At 37.4% G+C, this 26,919-nt stretch overlaps 1 protein-coding gene across 2 annotated transcripts in view; it reads left to right on the top strand.

Annotated features, from left to right (window-relative positions):
- The window catches only part of LOC114469517 (ubiquitin-associated protein 2-like), a 40,251-nt gene extending 16,876 nt beyond the window's left edge, over positions 1–23,375 (top strand). The window contains exons 10-29 of one of the 2 annotated variants that reach the window (XM_028457073.1): positions 728–783; positions 858–1,089; positions 2,935–3,178; positions 8,102–8,239; positions 8,586–8,722; positions 9,723–9,952; positions 10,754–11,000; positions 12,131–12,170; positions 12,335–12,461; positions 13,791–13,848; positions 13,962–14,175; positions 14,264–14,355; positions 14,894–14,944; positions 15,896–15,974; positions 16,102–16,284; positions 17,515–17,685; positions 20,175–20,279; positions 20,747–20,820; positions 20,905–21,096; positions 22,551–23,375. In XM_028457073.1, coding sequence (XP_028312874.1) covers positions 728–783; positions 858–1,089; positions 2,935–3,178; positions 8,102–8,239; positions 8,586–8,722; positions 9,723–9,952; positions 10,754–11,000; positions 12,131–12,170; positions 12,335–12,461; positions 13,791–13,848; positions 13,962–14,175; positions 14,264–14,355; positions 14,894–14,944; positions 15,896–15,974; positions 16,102–16,284; positions 17,515–17,685; positions 20,175–20,279; positions 20,747–20,820; positions 20,905–21,096; positions 22,551–22,649 — 2,769 coding nt within the window. In that variant the 3' untranslated portion in view covers positions 22,650–23,375. The remainder of the gene's footprint in view (positions 1–727; positions 784–857; positions 1,090–2,934; positions 3,179–8,101; positions 8,240–8,585; positions 8,723–9,722; positions 9,953–10,753; positions 11,001–12,130; positions 12,171–12,334; positions 12,462–13,790; positions 13,849–13,961; positions 14,176–14,263; positions 14,356–14,893; positions 14,945–15,895; positions 15,975–16,101; positions 16,285–17,514; positions 17,686–20,174; positions 20,280–20,746; positions 20,821–20,904; positions 21,097–22,550) is intronic. The other variant, XM_028457074.1, reaches the window with a different exon arrangement.
- Positions 23,376–26,919: the final 3,544 nt, after the last annotated feature.

Genomic DNA, 26,919 nt, shown 5'->3' with positions numbered 1-26,919 from the left:
ACGTATAAATAATTAAAAAGGAGAAGCCAGCATAATCCATGACACTACAACTTATGTCTTCCTTTTAATTGTGTACTTTATTTTTGACATACATTTTTGTTTAATTGAGTTTATTTATTTTGTTTCCTCACAGGCGTTAAAAACTAATATTTAAAAAATGATAAATATTTCTTAAAAAAAACAGAATTTTAAAAATGAACGTGGAAAAAAACAGAATTTGGAAAAAAAAATAAAAAACCGAATTTGGAAAAAATAAAATGGATTTTATAGGGCCCTACTTACTATTACGAACATATGAGATATCATGCATTTTAAACCTTATTGTAGTTATAAAATTTATCCTCTTTCTGCCTTTAATACATACAAGCCCACAGCCCTCCCTGGTCCAGAAACTTCAAGTTATTACCGGTATTTGCTTGTTATTTAACACCATATTTTAGGCATAGAGAATGAAAACTAATATATAACAGATGTATGACTTCTGCAAAATCCACACACAGCGTGTGCTGCCTTATTTGCCACATCCATATGGTTCTGAAAGTTTGAACATTAACTAGATTATCTTTTTCAGTACGTTTTATTTTCTAGAATTGACAGATTCACTTGCTATCGTCTAACAATTTAGGACATCCAAACGCTCCGAAAGACGTCATCCAATATTTTAATTTAAGAGCAGTTCTGTGATGTGCATTTCAGATCTGAAACCTGTTTTTGTTCTCTCACCCAGTTGTCTGAGACCAAAGTATTCACTGCCTCTACAAACCACATTGCACCAGGACAAAGGTCAGTCAGTGTGAAAAATAAAGCCAATCAATCAATGGTTGTACCTTTAAAAATGCTGTCGTCTACTCCCTCAGTGTCGATCTGGCTGGCCTCTTGCCTAAGGTTGGAGCTGTTGTTGGAGGCACCGTGGACTCAGACCTGGGGGCCATCGTTGACAGCCCCTTAGCTGAGGATTTGGGCCAAAGCCTGGTCTTCACCAATTCCCACCACAATGGACGAACTGCAACACACAGCTACGCACACGCCACAGCCAACAGCTACGCCCACGCAGCCTCTGCTAATCCCACCTACGCACACGCTGCGCTGGTACGTCTGTGTCAAACATACAAACCGGTTCATATTTTAAAGGTAGAAATATTAAACTGACTGTGATTTTCACCTGGCACCTAGCATCAAACAGGAGAAAAAAGACACTGCTTTTTGGAACCGTCATTCACTGCCGATTCATCGTTAGATTTGTTTTCCTACGTTCCAACCAGTAGCGGCCCCAGGATTTAAAATTTTTTGAAAAACCCATTTTCAAGATTTGATCCAATGTGTTATCCAGAACCCGAGCTGATTACTTTTGAAAAACCGGGCCCTGGAGGTACCACACGTGTAGACACCTTGATGTAGACAAACAATAGTTTTCCAGTGAAGTCCATTACTTCAGGCTTAAAGGTTATGATCCTTCTCCCAGCTCATCATACAATCATAACAAAAGATAAAACTAATGATCACGTCATCAGTGTCGGACTGACTCACACACAAACTAATAATGGCACAATGTCTTAATCTCATTTGGAAATCTGGCTTTATTTATCATCAATCCACCAACACAGACATCCTTTCTTTATGGAGAAGGATTAAACTTTTAAAAATGAAACAAAGTTTTTGCAAGAAATTCATTTTGCAAAGCGTCCGAACAGCAAGCAAAGCACATCATGGTGTTTATCGAGGGACTGGAACAATGTCGCATCTGGAAACGAAAAAAACATGAAAAATACAAAACAATGAGTTTTACAATGTGTTTAAAGGTCTCATATATCATGTTATTTTTCACTTATCTCCATTTGTTTAAGAACCCCAAAAACATAGTATTTGAGGTTTATTTTCTCAAACATGCCTGTTTTCGCCTCTGAAAGGCTGAGCAACTCTACACAAACAGGCTGATTTGTGGCCTACTTATGCATATTCATGAGTGAGCGTGTCTATAGATGGGACACTGACTTCCTCTTCACGGCACAGTGATGTAGGGCCAGAGGATGGCCCGACCTCCTCCCACCCACTCCGTAGCTGAGCTCATGCTGCTTTATAAACACGAGACAGAGCGTGGGTGCGGGACATTCTCCGGTACATACATAGACTGTAGAAAATGCATACATACTGTGTGAAGGACTCTGAAATGCTCACCTTAGTTGGCGTGTCTCCAGCTCACTGCTGCGTCAAATTCGTCATCAAAGTGGGAATGTAGCATCAAATTGTAGCGAGGTGTTTGGGCTCACCATGCAGTAAGAAAGGAGCAAATCACCCTCTAACAATTGAGGGAATCAATGAAAAAAACACTGGCCATGTGTATGAAGCCCAAATAGCACTTCATGATGTTTAAAGCACAGAAAAGTAAATTTAGCATAACATGGGCAATTTTAATATTGTATTATTTTGATGTATAGTAAACAAGCAAAAGAGTTGGGTAAACCTAATATGTATTTTAATTGAAAACTTAATTGAGTATTGAATGAGAGCTGAAAAGTGTTGGTTGGCCTTTATTCAAATAAAATGTGAATATATTTGCCATTAGATATTTACTTTTTTGTCTATAATAAACTTAGAGATGATTCCCTTACAAGAACCATCAGGAATCTATGAAAACTCACCTGCACTGTACAGTATTCAGGGATTTATTTCAGTCACACTGGTTGAATTCTTATTTTGGCTAAAAAAAATTACTTAATTGGTTTGTAGTCACTGAATCATTTCGGATCGAATCATTCTAAATTAATTAATATTGTCCTTGAATTAAATCGGCTACAGTGAGTCATGATTCAATTCGATTCGTTACTAAAACAAATAGTTGCACCCTTACTGCCATGCTGTTCCGAAAGCTTATGCAGAGATGCATAAACACTAAACCTAAACTTACTTGATCTTTTGCATTTTTTTTGTTTCCAGTCCACGGCCCTGGGTTCTGGCTTTGGTTCTCTCAACGCACCAAAGCAAACCCCTGCCCCTGATGTCCGGGTATCGGATCAGATCAATGGGCCCCGGCTCAATCAGAGAGCCGGTCAGATGTCGGCCCCCACCGGCACCAGTGCAGTTTCCAAAGAAGCAGGACCTTCTCCTGTGCCTGACCCTTCACCCTCTGCAGACATAAAGGCTCAGAGATTAAAGAACGAACCTGGTCTTGGCCATCACAGTAAGTTGGTCTCAAAGTACATAAGGCTAAGCCCATTCATCTGTATAGTGCTTTTTATTCACAAGGCAATTCAGTGTACTTTAGATGATTAGAATAACAATGCACATTAATGGACAAATATGTAAACGTGCCAGATTGAAGCCACAGGCTAGTTTCCATCTGTAGTCCCCGGCAGGTTGATGTGTACAACGGAAATGACAAAAAATCAATCAGATACCCGGGGCAGTACAATAAAATACAGACTCAAATATAACAAAGTGCATAAGGCAAATGATAAACTACTTTAGTGCTAAGGTGCAAACATGCTGATATTTGCAGCCATTCATAATTTATTTGGCACAGTTTGAAATACAACAAAACATAATATCAACGGTGGGCAGACGTTAACCCAAATCAATACACTTTAGAGCAGGCCTATGCAACTACACTTTGCTGTGGGCCATATTGTCGGAAAGCTATGGTTTGTGGGCCGGACATTCCTGGTACAGTTGGTCTCACAGTGAACTGACACAATGCATCACATTTTCTATATTTTTATTGAACTCTTTACATTCTATAAACAGTGCAAGAAATAAATAAACTGAAACATGACCAATTTCTGGTTTCATTAAATTAAGTAGCAGCACCTTCTGGCTTTTTGTGCCAGAAATTAAAAAAACAGCAATGGCGTAACTAGCTTCCGGTTTCACTTAAGAAAAACATAAGTCACAAAGGCATGCACCTGTTGGCTTTTTGTGCAAGACATTTTAAAAAACATAACTAACTTCAGCTTATTTTTTTTTTAAAAAGGGCTTAGTCACCTGCTAGCTTTCTGTGCAAGAAATGATAAAAAAAACAACTGAAGAACATGACCAGCTCCCTGTTTTTTTTTAAATTCAGAATTAGTTATTCTGAATTAATTCATTGGGAATTAGTGTTCTGCTTCGTGTTTACATGGAAATAATAATTCCCGAACTGAGGTTTACATGGAAAACCGGTTTATTTATTTAATTTTGCTTTAGAACTGGGGGTTGGGAAGGCTCTGATTGGACAGGGGGTGAACATAACGTATCACGTCTGTCGGGAAAAACACACAACAAACCTTTTATTGTTGGCTATAAATAGGGCTAAACGATTTTGGAAAATCTGCTTGAGATTTTTTTTTTTTTCATCAATATTGAGATTTATAATATGCGATTATTTCTTGTCATATGTTTCAATGAACACAAGCAATAAATAATAATAATAATAAACAATTTCAGATTTATTTCAACTTTAAATAAATATTAAATGTCAATTTTAAAGCACAGATTACAACAATAAAGCAAACAATTCTGTGGCTTTACCTCTTCAACATTAGGGATGGGTATAGTACTATTCTTATCAATACCTTACTTTTTTTTTAATCAATGGAAAAACACAAAATAACAAACTTTACTGTAGTGTTCAGTCTTTTTGGCTGAAAACAATGACAAATGTGTAGATGGCGTCTACAGACGCCTACTCGTGAAGTGTATCCCCTCCCATCAGTCAGCTCAACTTGTGGGTTCTTAAGGATGACTGAAGGGCAGCACAGCAGTATCAATGCTTGTCTGAGGCTTGAGGATTAACGCAACTTTAAAAATACCGGTAACAGGGCTGATAAGGATGTAGCTTGTCGGTCCAAAAAAAAAAATCTCAGCCTTTGCGATTAGAAAATAACTATTTCAATAGTTTTTTTTTTTTTTTTTTAAAGTTATAGGGAGCCATTTCAAAAGGGCCACATTAGGCCCTCAATGTGTGCGTGCACTCAGTGAAGGGCTCGTTATGCCTGGCTCCGTTCGCGGACTGCGCGCACTCCAAAGAGCACATTGTTTATACTCGGTGTATTCACCGTTGCATTACCTGCAGCCAAGTTGCGTGAGCGTGCACGGTCTTCTATCCCGCAGAGCGAGAGAGAAATGCACTCAGTGGGACGTGACAAAGCGCTCAGCTGCTCCATCCAAAATAAGGTCACCCATACGCACTCACACGGATGCGACCAGATAAAATTTTCACTCGCACACATTGAAAATAAAATGCAATTTAACTAAAAATAAATCTTGAATGAAATAAATAAAGGAATGATACAAATGAAAAAGTCTATTAATTTAAATTCTGTTTCTTTAGTAAACAATGCAAAACTACATAATAGTTCTTTTTCTTTTTAAAAGTGCAACTGAAAATGTATTTTGTGCCTTAACAATTGGACTTTAAAATTAAAAAAAAAAAAAGAAAGTCATTACATTGTATTTATGTCCGATATTTGTTTGGACCAGCAGAGGGCGCTGGTAACCCAGTGGTCAGTTGGCATGTAGTTATTCTAGCAGTGAAGAAGAGATGCTATTGCTAGCAGACAGAGCTAATAGAAAAACATGACTTTTACAGATATTCACGTAGTATTACAGATATTCTTTCGGTGCTAAAGGGGTAAAGAATCATTTATGAACATGTTTAAGAGTAGATGGCGGCCAGAAAGAAAGTAGTAGCAGATTCTGCCCTCCGCCAACACTTTTAGACGAGGAGGATAAATATATAAAAAAAAATTTTAAAAAGTACTGCGATTCAATTTTCAGAGCACCGACATGAACCGTGATACCTATGAATCGATTTTTAACTGCCTTACGATTAATCGTTACATCCCTAATACTTATCAGTGCAGTCTTTATTAAACTGTTTATTTTCGGGGTCAACTTTCCGTTGCTTTTCCTTAGAATGTGCAATGACTGCTGTTTATCTGAATTGCCTTTCCATATGCGTTGTAAACAGCAGTGCTTGAAAACGTCACAAAGTGCCGTGAAGTGGTACAAAGCCATGTGTGTACAGTTTTCAGCGGCCATTAATCAATTTATACACTAACTATGGATAGATGGGCCACGAGCAGTGTTGGGAACGTTACTTTAAAAAAGTAATTATTTATAGTTACTCACTACTTGTTCCAAAAAGTAACTGAGTTAGTAACTGAATTACTCTTTAATAAAAGTAACTCATTACCAAGGAAAGTAATTGTTGCGTTACTGTTAGAAAAAGAAAAAAAATTGCTATATGTCAAAGAATTCAAATTTTTTAGATGTCATGAGGTGCTTCATTAAATTTGAGTTGCTTACAACGGATGTCGACAAAGTCTGCACTCCTGGATATAATGAACACTACACATGTACGTTCTTGTCTTTGACCATAATTAATTTCAAGTAGTGTTTGTATCGACACCTCAAAAATGACAACTTTTCATCGGACTGCTCCATGCCTGCCATCTCTGCTGCTTCGTGTGTGTGTGTGTGTGTGTGTGTGTCGCGTGTGCTGGCACGTTGCCTTAGCCAATCATAATTGCTTACCTTGTTTTTAACCCGCCTCCTCTTGCTGGCACATGTGTAAAAACACTGGCTCTGATTGGCTATCATGAAACATGACGCCGCCTAAGCCAATCCTATTCGCTCGCCTTGTTTTTAACCCACCTCCTCACTACAGCTGAGTAAGAAGCCGGGGATGCTTTCGGATAACAGTTTATTCAATCAATACATGTAAAGCCAAAAACCCTCAAGGAGCTTGAAGAATAGGGCTTCTAGGTGCGTCGAGAGGTCCCTCTGCGCGTCCCGCGCCTTCACGTTTTCAAGCTTTTCACGCTGAGGACGCTGTGCGTTTTGTGATTTCAAGCCTTTGGCGTGCGTCCGATGCTGGAGTTGTGATTGTTAAACTTTTGGGGCATATCGCGGCACGTCGACCAATCAAGAGCGTTCCCCAACCGTGACGTATTCAGAATAATGAGAAAAAAAAATACTAACGGCGACAGATGGACAGGCACTCTTCTGCTGGATAGAGCGCCTGTAGTTGGTGTCCTGGTAGGAGATGCGAGCGCCAATGCTCGTCAGCAGGTTTATAAACTAGGCACGGGAGAGACGGAAGTCGCGCTGAAAGCGACTCTCGTCTGAGCGCAGCTCTGGTGAATCCAGAAACGGCACCGAGGCGCACATAAAGCCAAGCCGCTCTCTCAATAATGTAGAGCTAATGAACAGGAGTCGGAGGGGGCGTGTTCAGCAAGGAACTCCAAACTTTATTTTCCATTCAACCACACTTCTCTATAGCCCTCTAACATCACAGTGCACTCACTGAGTCACACCAAAATACATCTAACCGAAAACCCCGCCTTCTCAACATGATGTTCCTCACCACTTCACAGTCACTGGGTGAATTATGAACGTAACTGATCGCCACAATATCATCCATTGTAGGAACACCACCGGCAAAAGAGAAGCCCCTCCCCTAAACACGCTCCATTCCCAACTTGTTTGGACGCACATCCCGAGCTTCTTCGACGCTGGTGACAAGCGTCTGTTTCATTGAGCACAAGTGTCCAACTATGGGCGTGAGGAACAATTTTGACGCCAGAAACGCGTTTGGTGTGAACGTACCATAACTAAAAAGAAAAAAATAAACAATAATAAAATAAAGTCAAGACAAAATAAAGAAACGTGAAGTCAGTAAAACTTTGAAATGGAGCAGAAAAAGAAAATTATTAACATCAAAATCAAAAGTCAATCAAATAACAGAACATAAAGCAAGTTATTTATTAAGGAGTAGGTTTTTGATTGAATCTTCAATTGAGCACTGGGAAAGTTTGATCACATAAGGAGGAATTTAATTCTATATTCTATCTATATCTAATAATTTGTCTTGAAAAAGAAATTGCACCTCACCCTTAGCCTAGTTGGTGAGTGCTAAAATTATTGTACATAGCTGGTATTTATAGATGCGTTTATGCATATTATTATTGCACCAAGAGAAAAAATTGATGTGATATTACACAAAAAATGCATACATATGGTGTATGTATTGTATACTAAGATGATTAGGTATATAACATATAGAGTGTATATTTGGCACTGCTGTATTTCTAAGTGAATCTGTTTTTTGTTTTTTTTTCTTCAGTGGAAATGAAGTTTCAGCCCGAGCCCTCAGCAGTGCTCAGCCAGTTGGCTCAGAGGCAACAACAGTCCTCCGTCCTGCCCAGCACTGAGGCTCTGGTCCTGGCTCAGTCACATGCTCCTCAGGTTCCTACTCCACCAGGTAGGCCTGAAATTGAATGCTACAAGTCTAGAGCCGATCATGTGAGGGGATGGGCTCTGCAGAGCTACAATATATGGCAACGGTTTAATTTTTTTTTCTTTATTGGTTTGAATTTGATAGTAACTTCTATAGCTATTGGTTTAATAGATGCAATAGAAGTACTTTTTGTGCAAAAATCTATTGTTTTTAATTTTCTTTTTTGTTGGTTGTAGCAAAATTTACAACAAAAAAGAACTTGCGTCCCAGACAAATTTTCTGTTGTGCCTATTGTGTTTTACACCAAAGATCTATCTTTGTTCCTGCATTGAACAGTTTATTAAAGCATATCTTTTTCAACCTGATTCAGGCCATGAATCCTCTGTCCCTCCTGTGAGAGATGGAGTTTCACCTGGAGTGAAGCTGCCTGTCCTGGATGCGTCGGCCACTGATCCTCCTCAGAGACAGCTGAAAACACAGAGACGAAGAGCACCCCCTCCCTCAAAGGTGAATGTCAAATTCCTTGTTGGGCAATAAAGTGGTAAACTTGCCGTTGACCTTGTTTGTTTTTGTAGGACTTTATAGACTAATTTGCATGTTCCCAATGTTTTTAATGCTGCTAATTCCATTACTGCACTAATGAAGAGCTTTGCCAATAAACACAGGATCATTAAACACACTTCCCTCCTATACTAAAGGAATTCTGAATTGGAACTAGTGTCTTTTTCTCTTAGTCATGACAATGTTTTTCAAAGTGGTCAAACTTGAGGTATGCATTTCTTTCAATTAGAGTGATAGCTTTTCTGTTTCACAGAAAAAATGGTCAGCATGAAGCGTTAAAAAAAACAACTTTTAATCACTGCTATGGACTGGTGATGGTCTAAGACCAAGGCGACTACGAATATACACAAATGTCAGAAAAATAGATAAAATGACTCCAAAAACACGCATCCAAAAATTGACCATAATAACCCCAATAACACACAAAGCATACTCAAAAATACTTAAAATGAGATGAAAAATATACAAAACAACAAAAAACTGACTAAACCCCTGTTGATACCAGTATTAATGCTCGGATATGTCATTGTTATGAAATAATGACAATGATAGTAATGCCCACGGATCAGAAAATCACATTATTGTGGCCCTCGCTGGGATAAGAGTTGCCCATCTCTAGTTCATACTGAAAAAAGTTCCTCTGCCCAAAGAGCCTGAGTTGAATTAACTATAGCAGCCAAAGTGTAGAGCATTTTTTAATTAAACTTAAATTATGCTTTTAGTTTTGAGAAATTTCAATTCATTCATATTTTTTTTAACGCACTTGCAAAAGCATAGATCAAGTTTTAAGCGGCAAAATAACTTTAATCAGACATTTATGTTCCCTAAAGAATACATTGGTGTAAAAAGTAATACTTACTGTTAATCTTCAGACAGTGAAAACTTTTTTTTCTCTTCTGTATTTTCAATTGTGTTATAGAATTTGTCATTTGTCTTAATGCCTCAGATTCCAGCGTCAGCAGTGGAGATGCCGGGGTCAGCGGACGTTTCTGGTCTGAATGTTCAGTTTGGGGCTCTGGACTTTGGTTCAGAGGCTGGAGGTGGAGCAGCAGACGCACAGTCTGAGATGACTCGTGAAAACACACCACAAAAAGCACCTGTGGCTATGACGGTTCCTATTCCTGTTTCCACACAGCAACCACAGAGCAGCCTGTTCTCTACGCCAGCAGCTGTCAGGTATGATATTGTGTAGCGTATGTTTGTGAGGAAAGAGGAAACTTACAAAACAAGGGAGCATAATTGACTAATGAGGTGATGAAATTATCCATCTTCAATTACAACTCAATTATGATTACGGTGACCAGCATTTTTTTCTAATTACAATTAAAATGAAAGTGATAATTTATCCCCTGATATGTATTTACTAATATCTTGTCAATTACTAAAGTTAAATCACAATTACTTACTTTAATCTAGTTAACTTTCTGTTATCTCTTATAACTAATCAGTTTTGTAAAATACACTAAAAAAAATCATCTATCAAATAATTTGTTTCTCATCTATTGATTAGCTTGTTGGACTTCCTAATCAATGAAAATATGTTTTTAATATTTTTGGTGTGGGCATTTGAGACTTTTTTTTTTGTCTGTATACCCTTAGATTTAATTTTTTTTTAATTGTAAAATGATCATCAAGAGAACTGACAGGTAACTGGAAAACTTGATATGAAACATATTTTAAGTTTTGTTTAATTAAATTGTAAATTACAGTTTTTATAGAATTTATTATAATTACAAAGTAAATCTTCTCACTTACTAGTGCAACACATATTTACAATTACATTGTAATTGTCATAATTATAATTGCAGAATTGATAATTAATGTTATAATTTACCCCAACCCTGGCATCCTATCCATAACTTTACACAACACTTAAGGTGCCACTAGGTCGTATTTTAGGCTTGGATTTGTTTGACCTTGGTTTTAATTAACTCTTGATGCTTATTCATATTTGTGATTATGTCACTGTCTCTATAGTGATCAGATCAACAGTTTACCCACCTTATCATCTGCGTCGGACCCCAGTTTCCCGTCACCGTCTTTGGGCTTACCCAGTGCCACTCCCTCACCGTCTCTTGGCCTCCCCAGTGCAGCTGCTCCGCCCTCCTCTGCAGCGCCACCCACAGTCAATCGGGTCGAGAGTAGCGGTCAACGATCCATACCCCCTCATTTGGGCTACTCACAAAGCAAAGATGTCCCAATAGCAGCTGGTGTTAACATGACGGTAATATGAAGAAACAATGGGCAACTTAAAGTGATCCTCCACTGTTTTTGTGTCCTAAAACCTTTGAAATGCACTTATTATAAAATGCCTGACAAAACATATTATTTTGCGGCACATTTGTTTTTTTAACTCTTAAAAATGGGATGACTTTAGAGTTTTAAAGCCTGTATTCCGTCATCTTGAAATCATGTGATTGATGACATCAAATGGCCCAATTTGCCTGTAAACATCCCATTGTTTTCTATTGGGCTGAAACATTCACCCTGCTTTTTGGATCATTTAGCAGCTTTTTCAGTCTTAATGCCAGTTTGTGCTGTTTTTGGTTGCTCTAAATCAGGTGTCAAACTCATTTTTTTTTTTCAAGGGCCACATATGACCTAGTTTGGCCTCAAGTGGAATGGACCAAAAAAAAAGTTTTTGTGAAGGTAAAAGCAAAAATTAGAAATTTAGTTGCAATGTAATTTGCCAGAATTCTTTAGAATAATTTGCGAAAATTTTCCAGTTTAAAAAAAGATAGTGATTTGATATGACTTAAAATATTGTAGTACTGCAACCTCCATCGTATTTATTTAATCTAAAACTAATATCATAATTTACAAAAAATCCTGTTTTTGCTGTATTTTTCAGTTTCAACTAAATCTTCCTGAATTGTCGCCCCCTGCGGTCAGATTTCTTTTGGGTCACAACTGTTTTTATCCTCTTTTGGTAAACAAGAGGTTTATATCGACATTTTTATTTTTTCCTCATATTTTATAGCAACCAAAAGCAGCACAAGTTGTCATTTTGACTAAAAAAAGCTACTAAATGATCTAAAAAGCAGGCTGAATGTTTCATTCCAGTAGAAAACAATGGGGTGTTTACTGGCAGTGGGGCCGTGTGACATCATCAATCACGTGATTTCAAGCTGGTGGAACACAGGCTTTAAAACAATAAATTAGAAATAATAAATTAGAATGAAAAAAAAATATGGTGCAAAATGATGGTTATTAGGCATACATCTTCTAATGAGGACATTTACAAGATTTGAGACTTCATGCTAACATTTAAAGGGATCCTCCAATGTTTTTACAAATGAAGTATCTAAAAACAAACTGTGATTATGTTAACGTTCAAAATGTTCTTTTCTCTAGAACGGCTACAATGGCATGAAAGCACAGACTCCACAGGACGGTACGTAGAGTGAGCTTTTTTTTGAACATCTGAGTTAACCAAAAAAAAAAAAAAACAATCGATAATGACAGAGGATGAGACCAAAGCATTGTGATCCGTTTTTCCTCTTACCCTGCTACTATTTTGTTAAAATAAACTAATTTGTCATTTTTCTACAAAAACAGCTGCATTGTCATCAAGAACAGTGAAAACGGAGCATCCTGCTGCGACGAGTGACAGCAGTCCCATCCACCACATCCCGTCTCCTGCAGTTACACCTGCCCACTCCACCCCCAACTCCTCACTCAGCAGGTCAGAATGGCAAGGCACATTAGATTTAGTCATTAATTTCTTTTATTCCTTTCATGAAAATGCATAGTTGTACAAGCCACATACGGTTCACACTTTTTGTTTTATACATTTCCATTATCAGAAAAGAGCAGATGGAAGAATATAGTTATCTTCCCCCTTTTTTTTTTTAACAAAAATAATATTAGATTGCTTTATCGCTGTTCCCTTTACCATCACCTGGACTTCAACATACTTTATAATATTCATTTAAGCATTTTTACAATGAACACATCAATCAAAAATCATTTAGATATGACGCAAGTTGGCTTTTTTTTGTAACTGTAACTGTTTGTAACTCTTAAGAATTCCATGCTTTTACACCAGCAACAGACGAGCACATTTGTTTCAAATTTGTTCGTGCTATTGGGTGTTTAAAGTCGTACCTTCTTCTTTGATTTTCATCTTCAGAAGTAAACACAAATAACTTTTGTAAGACCTGGGGAAGAGCTTTGTTTCTAACTTTGAACATTACTAATAGAGTTTGCAATTCTACAATATATTTTAGTTTTAATAATCCTGACCTAATGAAGAGTGCATTTGTATGGTCTCTAAATCCTGCTTTAAAAATAATATGAATAACTTTTTTTTGTAAAAGAAATAAAGGCATTATGTTGCTGTGATAAGTATTGCCCCATAGTTCTACACACTAATATAAATAAGGTAGAATAATTGAGCAATATAACATTCTTTGTATTATGCGGTAAAGAGTTTTTAACCTTGTTCAAAATAAATAAGCTTTTAGATAGCTCATTCTTTACATGCAGTATATTTCCATTTCAACTTTTCATCTAAGATGACCCCAAGAAATCTTTTTTCAGACACCTTCTGAATTTTCACATTGTTAATGGATAAACTGACTTCCATCTTTCTTTTATTACTAAATACCATAAACTTGGTCTTTGTCAAATTTAAAGATAATTTATTTATATCAAACCACAATTTTAGTTTAACCATTTTCTCTTCAATGTTATCAGCTAATGTTTTCAAATCATCTCCTGAACAGTGTAAATTTGTATCATCTGTGAATAATATGTGCAGTCACGTTTTTGAAACCTCACAAACATCATTTATATATAACATAAAAAGTTTAGGTCCTAAAATCAAACCTTGTGGAAGTCCACATTCAATATTCATACATTCTGACCTATAATTGTCCAATTCAACATATTGTCGTTGTTGTAAATAGCTGGTTAACCAGTACAACTCCTCTAACTCTATAAGTACATAATTTAGAAATTAGATGATCTATAGTGTTACACGTGGTGACGGAATGTATTTTTATTTTTCCAGTCATGTGAGCAGTACTCTGTCAGCTTCATCACCTCACTCTACCAGCTCCTCACAGGCAGTGAGTAAAACGATATTTCCTTCTGTCTTTTTGTAGTACATTTTTATACTCATTGTTTTGTTTTTCTCCCTCACACTCATGTTTTTTTTTTTTTTTTTGTCTTGCTCTGACAGATGATGAGCGAGGAGAACAGCTGCAGCCCTCACATCTTCACAACATCTTCCAACCTGGCAACCAATCCCAGTTCTTCAGCTTCTCTGGCGATGAGTAGCTCAGCCGCTAACGGTCTGCACTCCACTGGAGCACCAGGACTCACTCAGAATGGCACAAACCCCACCCTGTCATCAGCAGGTGGTCGCTCAGCCCCACTGCTCACCGCTACCTCCGGTACCATTCACACACATTTCACTAGGTTACAGTTTTGTTCTTCAGTTACAGTCTGTAGTTTTTGTACAACTTTTTTATTCTTTCTCAGGAAAAGCTCCCCCCAACTTGGCCCAAGGAGTGCCGCCACTCTTGGCCAATCAGTACATCATGGGCCCTGGTGGTTTGCTTCCTGCTTACCCGGTAACTGTCTCTTAAAAATCATTTACACTATAAAGCAGACATGGGCAGCTGGTGGCCCGGGGGCCACATGTAACTTTGCGCGGCCCCACAAGTAAACGCACAAAACGACTGGAAAAATACACAAAATCTAGCCCAAAAACACAAGACTACAAAATAAATAAATAAAAGTTACAAAACTACATAAAAAATTACTCCTACAACACAACATCATGCAAAAAAACAAGTTGACTCCAAAACCAAACACAATGACAAAAACCAAAGGTACACAGAATGACAGAAATACTCTAAAGACGCACAAGGTAACAACAAAAATAACAGAAAAACATGCAAAACAGAAACACACAAAATGACTTAAAGAACACATGATTACATTTTTTGTATTAAATATAGCTTTAAATCACAAAACAATTCTAGTTCAGCTTAATACAGTAAAATAAAAGTGCATTTCTCACAGAAAATGTATTGTCTTTGGATATATTAGAAACAATGCTGTGTAAAAGTAAATAATCACTTTAAACACCATTGTTTGTTTCCACAGCAGATCTATGGTTATGAGGACTTGCAAATGCTGCAGTCTCGGCTTCCTTTGGTGAGTTAAATGTGACGTTTGTTTACATTGGGCTTAAAATCTGGTATGTGTTATTTGGTTTATCATATGTTTTATCAAGGTTTTATTTCTTTGTGAATCTATATCGATTTGATCATCATTTTAGTCTTTCTGCATTTGCCATTTAGTTGTAGTCGAGATTTAATACTGTTGAGAAAGTGTTCATAGTTACTACGAAGAAAATGATTAGTCTCCAAAACTAACACTGATCATTCATTGTAAACATTACAGTTTTGGATTAATCGCAATGCAATATGTGACTATTCAATACTGGATATTCAAAAACAATTGTTTTTCATAATGACTAAATGACAGGAACACGACAGGAAAACTAGCGTTTGAAAGAATCAAGGGCTGTATCCTATGATTTTAAGTTGGCAAAGAAGTATCTGTGCGTTCCTGGCACCAGTGAAGAGATGTTCTCTACCACAGGAGACGTAGATAGCGCTTGTAGATGAAGTAGCCACAAAGTACTGTTTTTTAGCATGTAAATGAAGTGTAATGTACTGTAGTTGCATTTTATATTGTTTATTTTACTGGAAATTGTGTAATTGGTATTCTTTTAGGGTGAAAATTTAACATTTTGTCCAAAGACTACAGATGATAAAAAGCCTTTGAGCTAAATCTGGTATATTTTCAGTATTTATATTAATCGACACTGGCCCTGTTAAATAAACCAACAAATTAATAAGGTGAGGGAAAAAAGATGCCTCAAAAATCGCGATAATCGTAAATATCATGATTATCGGTGAATAATCGAATTGTAGCACCCTGAATTGTAGTCGAATTGTGGGATTCCTTAAATGGCACACCCATATTGTTTCCTAGGATTTCTAAACACTCTGTTTGGTCATCTTTACATCACAATGCATAGAGGGAAACAACGACGACACACTTGAAATTTACAAAGTAGCTGAAATATTTGTCTTTTAGGATTACTACGGTGTAACATTCCCTGGTGCAACAGCTGCCATGCCTGGAAGAGATGGCCTTCCTAATAATCCATATTCTGGTTAGTACTTTAGAGTTGGTCTGACATTCCTTTTTCACTATACGGTAAAACACGTGTGCCAAAGGTTTTTACTTCCTTCTGATGCGCACAGTTTATCTAGTTTGAAAAAGTGCTTGTTCTTTTCCAGGTGAGGCGACAAAGTTTGGCAGAAACGACTCGTCTTCTCCGGCTCCTCCCACCAGCCTGTCTACAGCTGGTGCTCAGCCTCAGCAGACGCAGCAGACCGCCACACAAGGTCAGGGTCAAGGTCAGCAGACGCAGAACCAAGCTTTCCTCAACCCTCCTCTGCCTCCAGGCTACGGATACACAGGTGAGCACAAAAAGGCTTTTAACCTTCTTTTAAACTGTGCATCACGTTCAGCTTGGACAAATTAGTGTAAGCATTTTTGTTACATTTTAGAACAGAGATGTCAAATTGATGTTGTTCAGGGGCCAAATAGGGATCAGTTGAAGGTCAAAAGGGCTGCACATTATAAGTGGGGATACATATGAATAATATGTAAATTATTAAAAGCACCAACAATATTGAAGCAATCAGTTAGAGGTATCACTGTCTGTAGGATCTTCAGTTTTCTTGATTTTGTGATTATGTAAAATCATATAAAGATACTTTTTATCTTTAAGAATACTAGTACAGTGCCCGTCTGAAGTATGTATTCATATTGACATTAACAGGAGTTCCACAGTGTGGATGGGAAAATAAATGTGATATATATATATATATTTTTTTTTTTTTGGTAGCCAGAACATCACCAAAAATGTATTTAGCTGTTCCTTGACCCATTATCAACTTTTCCTGAAAATTTTATCAAAATCCATTCATAGCTTTTCAAGTTATCGCGTACAGCCATCGCACTAGATTAGCTTAGCATTAGCATAGAATAGAACCCTGAAGTCACTGTTGACATCATCACTTAGAACATTCTGTTTGGAACTCTGATGGCATCACTAGTGTTCTAAAACAATGTTTGCCGGGAGTTCCAAAGTGTGGATCGGTCATTTCATATTGGTTTTGGAATGATCAAATCACTCCAAAATTAGGCATGCACACACTCGGGGTATTTGGAAGCCGTTGACAAAGTTTCAGGTCGATCAGACACTGCGTCAGGGAGATATTCGCTCCACACACTTACACACGCACACAGACGTTCCTTGCTTTTAGGTATGACACTGAAATAAAAAATGTTAAGGTTCATGCAAAGCGAGATGCAGCAAAACTTTGGAAACTATGATATAAATTGCATTGTTTCATATTTATAATACCCCGCCACAAAGTGTCGGAGGGGACATAGGTTATAGGTTTACGCTCTGTACGTCCGTCCATCCAAGTTAAAGTGGACAGCTTTTTTCATGTATACATCTAAGTTCTTAGATTTAGGACATTTAGGAAAAGGTTATGACAACCAATTTGGCGGGGGATGTTGTTGACTTATTACACTGTATTTTACAGTCTTTTTGCCCCATCTACCAAGTAAAATTTATTTTTTTGTCTAAAAACTCTACTTGGCTATAAAACTTTTTTTTTTTTTTTAACTTGCAGGTTTGCCGTACTACGCTGGTATGCCGGGTGTTCCCTCCGCCTTTCAGTACGGCCCCACGGTCTTCGTGCCTCCTGCGTCGGCCAAGCAGCCGACGATGGGCCTGGCTAACCCCTCCAACCAGTACCACCAACAGCACCAGCCCAGTTACGGACAGCACGCCTATGGCACAGGTAAGGCTATGTGACATCACACATGCTTTACAAATGGATTGTATTCAACTTTTTGAATTCAATCCTTCTTAAATTCATTCCTGAGTTTTACTCCTACATTTTTACTAATGATTTATCCACCAAATATATTTGATTTATTCATTTATTTATTTTTTGTGTATATGTGGTTATTGTGAGATGTGTGGACGATTACTATAGGTTATACTGTAAAAATTTTGATTCCTGAAAGTTAATTTAGTCTTTTTTTAAATAAGTTATGGTTTCATTTATTCAGACAACTGTTTTTCAGGAAATATACTTTGAAATGTACTTGATCTCCTGACATGTTTCGACTGCCAACTGTCAGTCTTCCTCAGAGGTAATGCTGTGCGATATAGTAATATATATCATAGTGCGATATAAAAACGTCTACCGTACATTATATCCTTTTTTTATGTGGCTAATTTAATGTGTGTGGTCTTTGTCCCACTCTGCAGTAGCATGTAGTAGCCCCGAGTGTTAAGTATAGCTTGACAAAGATGCAGAAAATACTAGGAGTGTGACAATATCTCGATTCGGCGATATATCGCGATATTTTTCTGCACGATCGTTTATTGTTATGCTCCCGCTAAGTATCGATTTTATTTTTTTTTTTTTTAATCCAAAACCTTTTCACTAAAATGTGCAGAAATTTTGTCACTGTTTGTTGAAGGAACCAATACCGTATTTTTCGGACTGTAAGGCGCACTTAAAATCCTTTAATTTTCTTAAAAATTGACAGTGCGCCTTATAATCAGGTGCGTCTTATGTATGAAATTATAATGTCAAAATGTTTTAGTACAACTTTGGTAAACTATGAAGCTGCACCACTTGATGGATTTTTGGCGCTTCAGGGCTACCGTAGTCAGGCGCCTCGTGGAGTGATATGTACCAGTACTGTGCTTCAACATACTGAACTCAAAAAGTGAGTGTAATGTTCTATATTTTATGGGTTAAACCTGAACAATGTTGAGTTATTGTTAATGAGTTCAATAAAGTTTGACTTATCTGACTATTTTGTTTCACTTAATGAGCCTTAATAATAATAACAAACCGGTGCGCCTTCTAGTCCGGTGCGGGTTATATATGAAAATAGACCTGGTCAAGACCCATTCATTGATAAGTGCACCTTATGATCCTGTGCGCCTTATAGTCCGAAAAATACGGTATATTGTTTACTGGAATATTGCACTATGCTGGTGTCACTGGTAAGAAAGATTGTTTACAGAAAGCACTATTAGAGATACTTATTCGTTTACATTGGTATGTTGACACTTATTTACAGAAATCTTGCACTAAAATAGTGTCACTGTTCATAGGACACTTTTTCAATTTGTCTTTCAGAGATATAAAAATTTTATTTTTTCACTTAATCTTTTTTTTTCTTGTCATAGATTATTGTAGATTGATTTCTGACCAATATATCGATAAACGCAGTATCATCATATCGTGAGATAATCGTTATCGTGAGCTTTGTATCGCGTATCATATCGTGAGGTTCCCACCCCTAGAAAATACTGTTTTTTTTAGTCAGATTGAGTATGCCAGAGTGACTGGAGTCATCAATTAGTCTGGTTACAAACTGTGTCACTACAACCAATATGACACTTGCATTTGTAAGACACACTTGCAGCTATTTTGTTTGGAAGTGTTAATTTATCTCGTCTAAAAGGACTTTTAAAGAAAATAACAAAACCTCAGGTATCATATATGATCTGGCATTTCCACATAAAAATTTATAAATCAGAACACCTGTGACAACAGTATATGTAGCAAAAGTCACAAATATTCCTTCATTGAGAAGATTCTTAAACAAGAAGTACCTTTTTTTTTTATATATAGAATAAAATATATATAATGTATAGCAATTTTCCATTATCTTCATGTAATTTTAAGGAATAAATGCTGTATTGGGATGTATATCATTATCAGGATATACAATTTTTTGCTGTATCGCTGATATCTGGGGGCGTGGCCAGCCTGAGAGAACGCTCAAGTTGGCCACGCCCAGAAAGAACCCAAAAGGGGACAAGTCAAAGCGATTAGTAGATGCCTCTGAGGAAGACTGACAGTTTGCAGTTGAAGCATGTCAGGAGATCAAAGTATATTTCCTGGGAAAAAAGTTTTAGTATTTGTGTTTGGGGATTTTGCGACACAGCATAGAAAGAAAAGAATGTAGTGGAAGGAGAAAAACACCACTTTCTGCCTCTTATACACTTGAATTGCTGCATGTGCGTGGAGTGGGGCCTGTGTGTTTATGCTTGTGCTGCACGCTTAGCTTAACCCCCCCCCTCGCCCCACCCACCCACCCACCACCGCTACAGTTGATAGAATCACTGCTGCCATTTTAGTCAGGTTACCTTACTGCCTCTCTCTCCCGTCCCCATCCCCCCTTCTTCTCTCGCTTCTTACTCTTCTTTCTTTTTCCAAATCTGTCACTCTTCTTCTTCTTCCTCTTCCTCCTCCTTCAGCCTTTGATGACCTGTCTCAAGCCCACGGTGGGGAGTACAGTAAGGCAGGTTACGGAGGCTCAGCGCAGTCACAGGCCAAGTCAGCGGGCAGCGGCCCAGGGAAAGGTACACATGCGCACGACACGTATACACACGACCCACACACAACACGTACACAAGACACACGTATACATGACACGTACACACGACACGTGCACACACTCACGACCGTTAAAAGCTCTATTATAGGACATTGTTCAGCGGGGGGGAAATGGGTGTACTCACTACATTTGCAGCTGATCCAACAGTTAGGAGTGCTCTGCAGGAAGGTGTGTATAAGCATGTGTGTGTGTGTGTGTGTGTGAGAATGCACTTAAGAAACATGCTTGTGTGACTCTTTACTTGATGTGCTTCTTCCTATTGGCTGGCCCTGCCCACTAACGGTGGGGACGAACATTTGCTGCTCAATCACGCATCAGTTGGTTTTGTTTCACGTTGTTTTTTTTTTTGGCTTCTTTTCCACTTTGAGGTTTAATCTGTTTTTTTTTTGTTTTTTTTTCATCTCTTGGGTTTTTTTTCCGCTCTCTCCTCAGCTCCAGGATTGTCTGGGTCAGGAACCAGTGGAGCCGTTGCTGACATGGGAGGTTCAATATACAGTAAAACACAGGTGTGTGACATTAACATTATTACGTAAGACACGTGTTGTACAATAAAGTTGTATCGAAACCACTTTCTCCATTTCTCCCTATAGTCGTTTGACAAGCAGGGCTTCCACACAGGGACCCCACCTCCATTCAGCCTGCCTTCAGCACTGGGGGGCACTGGGCCCTTGAACCCTGGAGGGGCCCCTGGCTACGCCCCCGCTCAGTTCCTGCACATTCTGCCACCGCACCAACAGCCGCACTCTCAGCTGCTGCACCATCATCTCGCACAGGATGGGCAGGTAAACACAATACAAAAATACACCCGTCATTATAAACTGTATAACACACTGATGGTCATTTTCTCTCAGGTACGGTGTACATTTTAGGACATCCTCAGGTCTCAGAGTGAATTATCAGGAAAACCTGTCATTTATCAGACCAAACAGACTCATGACTCGGCAAAACCTCCATCAGACGAAAAGGCCTCACTTGTCAAACCAAACACTGTCAAATGACACAGCCTCACTTTTCAAAATAAAAGTAATCAGACTCAACAACCTTATTTTTTTAAAGTTAAGATGTATCAATGTATTGTTGGATTAATAAATACATAGTTAAATGAAACGTTGATATATTTCAACCTTTAAAATTAAATAGAAAATAACAGCTTTCAACTTAGTCTCGTGTCCAAAGCAGCACATATTGATGATGTCATGTTTATTTCCGGTTTCTTCAAAATACGTCATGTCATGTTTTATGGCATAAGACCGTTGAGTTTGACTTTAATTTTGAAGCCTGAGGCCGTGTCATTTGACACGTTTGGTTTGACAAGTGATGCAGTTACATTTGACTGAGGTTTTGCCGAGTCATGAGTCTGTTTGTTCTGATAAATGACAAAGGTTTTCCTCATACCTGATGCCCCACTCTGAGACCTGAGGATGTCCTAAAATGTACACTTTACTCGGGTGATAAAGGTTTAAGACACAACTTTTATAAGGACAGTTTAATGTATTACTGCAGGCAAAAATCCAAGTCTGGAGTCGATGGCCACAGACATGGAGAAATGTGGGGGTCAAACTCATTTTAGTTCATGGGCCAAATACGGAGATGTTTGATCTCAAATGGGCCACAGATTTTTTGCGTGAAAACGAGTAATTTCACCATTATTCCCTAGTTTATGCTTTTACGTATACATAAAATACAAAATATGTAAGAAACTGACTATCCAAGCAAAGAGTGACAGATATCAGTCCCAACAGGATCTTTACTTTACATTTTCTTGATTTTGTGACCAATTTCTATTTAATTAAGGGAAATATGTAATAATTTGAGGAAAGTTGAAGGATTTTGTAAGAATTTTGAGGGTTTTTTTTAACTACTGCAATCATGCCATATAAACATCATGAAACTTAACATTTGCAGGGGTTCAGTTTTTCTGTTTTCTGTGTCATTTTTACTTTCTCTTGCGAGCTGAATTGGATGCTCCAAAGGACCGAATTGACCGAATGAACACAAATGCGCCTTAACACCTGCATTTATGCAGATGAAGACACTGACACTCATGGATGCAGCTGTGAAATCTAAATGTTTCACTTCTCTTTGTTTTTGACAATTTCTAGCAACAGAAATCGAGCTTTTTAAATTCCTATACCAAAATAAATCCACTCATTCGTAGATTATGGTGAAAGGAAAAAATCCACATACTGTCATTGTTGCTGAGAGACTTTGAGATGTTTTCTTTTTTTTTTTCTAGGGTGGTCCTGGTCAGCGTAACCAGTCCAGTGGGATGCAGCAGCAGAAAAATCAAGGCAACAAGTCGAGCTACGGCAGCTCTCCATACTGGGCAAACTGAGGAAATCTCCCCATTTCCTGTCCCTCCTCAAACCCTGAGTGTCTGAGTGTGTGTGTGTGTAAGAGAGAGTGAAGCTAAACACACTGTCCTCACTGAGCATCCTGCTCTGCCCCCCCTCCACCTCCACCTGTCCTCATTAGTCTTTTGGGTTCTCTCTTTCCCCCGTTTTTTGATAATTGGTTGTACATGTAAGATATTTATGTATGTATTTATATATAAATATATATATATACTGTATATGTAATAGTAAGACATAAAATGTGGTCACTGAATTTTATTTTTGAAGGACTTTTTTGTTTATTTTTTATTTTTTTTCAAAACTGCAGGAAAATGTTACATTTAGGCAAATTGAGATAAAGTGATTGTACGAGCGGGTAAAGTTTTAGGATCAAAGACTGCCTGAAAGGAAAAAGAGAGCTGCCGCACTGATGGCATATGAGGACACATGGGAAGGGGGTGGGGTTTGTATTAACTAATTGCATTTGTCATTTTTTTTTTTTTTTTTTTTTATTCATGATCTTCTGAATGATCAAGCTCATCCCTTCAGATCCATTTTGTAGCTTCCTGTCTTCCCATCCGGCCTCTCTTCCTCTTTTCTTGTGGATGTCTGCCTGCTCTCCTTCTCACTTCTTTCCTTTTTAATGGCACACCTGCCCATCTAAATTTTATTTTTTAATTTAAGTTTTAACCCAGGTTTGTCCAAATAAAGTTCTGAGCTGTTTCACATCTCGTTTCAGTGTCTGTTTTTTAACAAGTTGCATTAGCACAAGATGATTTTTTATTTTTTATTTTTTTGCAACTTTTTTGTCCTGGGTCTCCTGCTAGGCTATTAATGCAGCACTAATGACATGTATATCATCTCATACGGGTAATGTCAAGGTTGTGTCATGTGTCAGATTTTCCATATCTTTACGAATATTTATCATACAAGTTTGATGCTTACATTTATGAAAAGCTCATTTCAAGTGGAGTATTTATTTAATTGGATCGAAGCTGTACCACCCACCAGTACAAAGATCAGTAGGGGTCAAAGTTCATGACCAAAAAAAAACCTTTTTCTTATAACTTGGTCACTGGTACCATTGAACAACATTTCCTTTCAATGTATGACCTTGACATTTGCTCAAGATCATACGTAGGGGCAAGAACTCCTCAGAAAAGTGCTCAACCAAAACAAAAAAATACTTTTTACCCTATAGCTTTGCCGCAAACTGAGATACAGTACTCACACTGCTACCATTGAACAACATTTCCTTTTGACGTGTCACCTTGACCTTTGCTTAAGGTCATATTTGAGGTCAAGGTCAGTCTTCTTTTTCTCCTGCATTATTATTTTCAATTAGTAAAAATAAGCTTGTCAACAAATCCAGATACAGGTTGTCATTTTTTTCAATTGTCAAAGACGTATTTGCCTTGCGAATACAGGTCTTGCCAAGTTATGGTTTCATGCAACAGTAATAATAATGGGTTGTATTTATATAGCACTTTCTTTGAGGAGACTCAGTGTGTTACAGAAACCTTTATTCATTCACATCAGTCATACCAGTGGTGGTAAGCTACAATGTAGCCACAGCTGTCCTGGGACATACTGACAGAAGCGTGGCTGCCATTTTGCGCCTATGGCTCCTCTGACCACAACCAGCATTCATGCACAATTCATAGATTATTCTTTTTCAAATTAAAACTGCTGTACTCTATACTTTCACTTCCTCAATTAAAAATGTAGTTAAAGAAAATACAGTGTAAAAATGAAATAGTCAAAAAATTATAGTTTTGTAATTTTTTACATTATTCTTCCTTTTCAAATTAAAACACCACCACACAATCTCAAACTGTATTCTATACTTTAACTTCCTCAAATATAAATCTAGTTTTTAAAAAATGCAGTAGAAAAATTTAATCATTTAGTTAATTAAATAAATATATTTATTGTTATTATTATGAATTGATTAGTATGCATCTATCTTTTATTTATTTATTTTAAATATCCAGTATAGAAATATCTGAGATGGTGCATCTTGTCGCTATAGTGCTACTCATAACACTATTCATATATCATAATAACAGACTATTTATATATACATACATGTACACTATATCACAAACATGGTCAAAAAGTACTTTTTTAAAAAGTCTCTGGTGTTGCCAGAAATGTGTTGTATCCAAATGGGTTGACGCCCCAAAAAAGATTGAAAGACACTGAGGTGACATGTCTCATTTTTATTCCCTGGATATAATTAGTTGGTGGGAAAATATTTCTATGTCTATAAGTTGTTTGGAGTCTTTTTTTTACCCTTTTTAAAATTGTTCTGTTTTCCAGGCAATCTTTGAAAATGCAGAATCAGCTTTTCAACCCGAAAGAAGAACAAATTATAGAGATGACTTTAAACATGAATTTAGGCAAATATAAACAACACTTTTTCATTTATTTTCATTCAAGTATAAACAATTTGAAAGAATTTCAGTGAGGACAAGGACATCTGAAATTAGATTGTGTAAATTTATACAAACTCATGCTGAAGTGTTTTTACATTTTAATCACCGCTAGATGGCAGCAGATAACATGACTTCATTTACTGTTGAATTAAAGTTTAAAACAGAGATAAAAATGATTTTATTTTTCTCTGTGATGGAAAATAACACTTTCGAATCTCACTGCTCCAACCAGAACTGATCACTGAACAAATACAGCTCACATAGACCAGGGGTTCTCAACCGTGGGGTCAGGATCCCATTTGAGGTCACCAGATGTTGGGAGGGGTTGCTAGATGCCAATAAAAAAATTCTTGGAATAATTATGAAGCCATTTTTGTTTATTTTTACCATTTTTCTGCAACTACACCAAACTTGCCATATCTGAAGCTAATTACATCACTTTTTCTGACCATATTATTCCCATTTCTGCCAAGTTCTCCATCAAATTTGATTGCCTTTTCTGCACAATTTCGGTACTTATATTAAACCCTTTTCACCACTTTCCCAACTAATGTAAAAAATGTCGACCCATTATTGTCACTCTTTTCACCATATTTCATGCTTATTTACGGTTTGTCATGTCCAATAGTTGTAGGTTTAAACTAATTGTTCTAATATTGACACCATATTGAACCATTTTTTAACCACTTTTTCTGTCTGTTTTTGTCTCTAATTTGTCACTTTTAACCAATTTGTGGTTTTTACAATCCCATTTTACCATTTTTGGTAACTTTTAACCCATTTTTTCTGATTTAAACTAGGATTTACATATTTAAGGTGACTATATATTAGGGCACAAATGATAATAAACTTCCTGGATAACAGTGGATATTATTCAAATAAATAAATGTAGTTATCACAGATTGATAGAACATTGGACCATCATTTTGCTGACTTTATGGATGGACCCCAAAAAGCTCTCGGCCTCTGGAACCTTTGTTCTGGGGGTCACGGGCTGTGTGAACAAGCTTCAACTCCTGAAACAGACAGACAAACTCTATAGACTTATATCATTAAGTATAGTATTTTGGCCCCAATGCTCCTAGTGTTTGTCCTGTTGAATGTGGGGAGCGTTGCAAGCTCCCCCCCCCCCCAGAGGAGCGTGTACAGCCCTGGAATGTAGCTGACAAAGAAGCAGTGCCAAGAAGAGGTGAGTGGATGTCAATGGGAGGATGAGATGGTGAGTGGCAGCTGCTATTGAGGTCTAAGTGTTGGAGCCTATACTGCAGTAAGGTCAAAGGTCAAAGTGAAGTTTAAAGGCCAACCTTGCAGGACTCCCTGGAAGCTCATGCAGAGGGTGGTTTACGCCAACAACAGGTGGGTGACAGTGGTGATGAGCAGGAGTAGGGGTACAAAATGTAAAAACTCTGTCACTGTTTCATAGCTGACGTCATATGAAGATTTAGCTCATTTTCCTCACATTTAGCTATTTTTTCTTACATTAAAGACAGACATTCATGTAAAGCACCATGCTCTAATGCAGTGGTTCTCAAAATGTTTTGGCTCAAGTACCCCCTTTTTCCTTTTTCTGAATCCGGCAACATTTTGCTCAGAATTATGGGTGTGCGTTGCTATGAATGTGATGATATGATAAGATTCACAATTTGCATGTCACAATACGATACAGTATATCCCGATACTGAACAATACAATATACATCACGATATATCACAATGTCACCTTGAATACAAATACACAAAATACAAAATGTACAAAATACAAATGGCATGAAATGCAATTTATTTCATTTTTTTTTAATCTTATGAAGACAAGTAAATGGTAACTAAGTGTAATT

The sequence above is a fragment of the Gouania willdenowi genome, chromosome 9, assembly GCF_900634775.1.
Source record: "Gouania willdenowi chromosome 9, fGouWil2.1, whole genome shotgun sequence".
NCBI classification, from domain to species: domain Eukaryota; kingdom Metazoa; phylum Chordata; class Actinopteri; order Blenniiformes; family Gobiesocidae; genus Gouania; species Gouania willdenowi.
The sequence above is the reverse complement of the archived record's forward strand: the minus strand, read 5'-3'. Positions and strand labels throughout refer to the sequence as shown.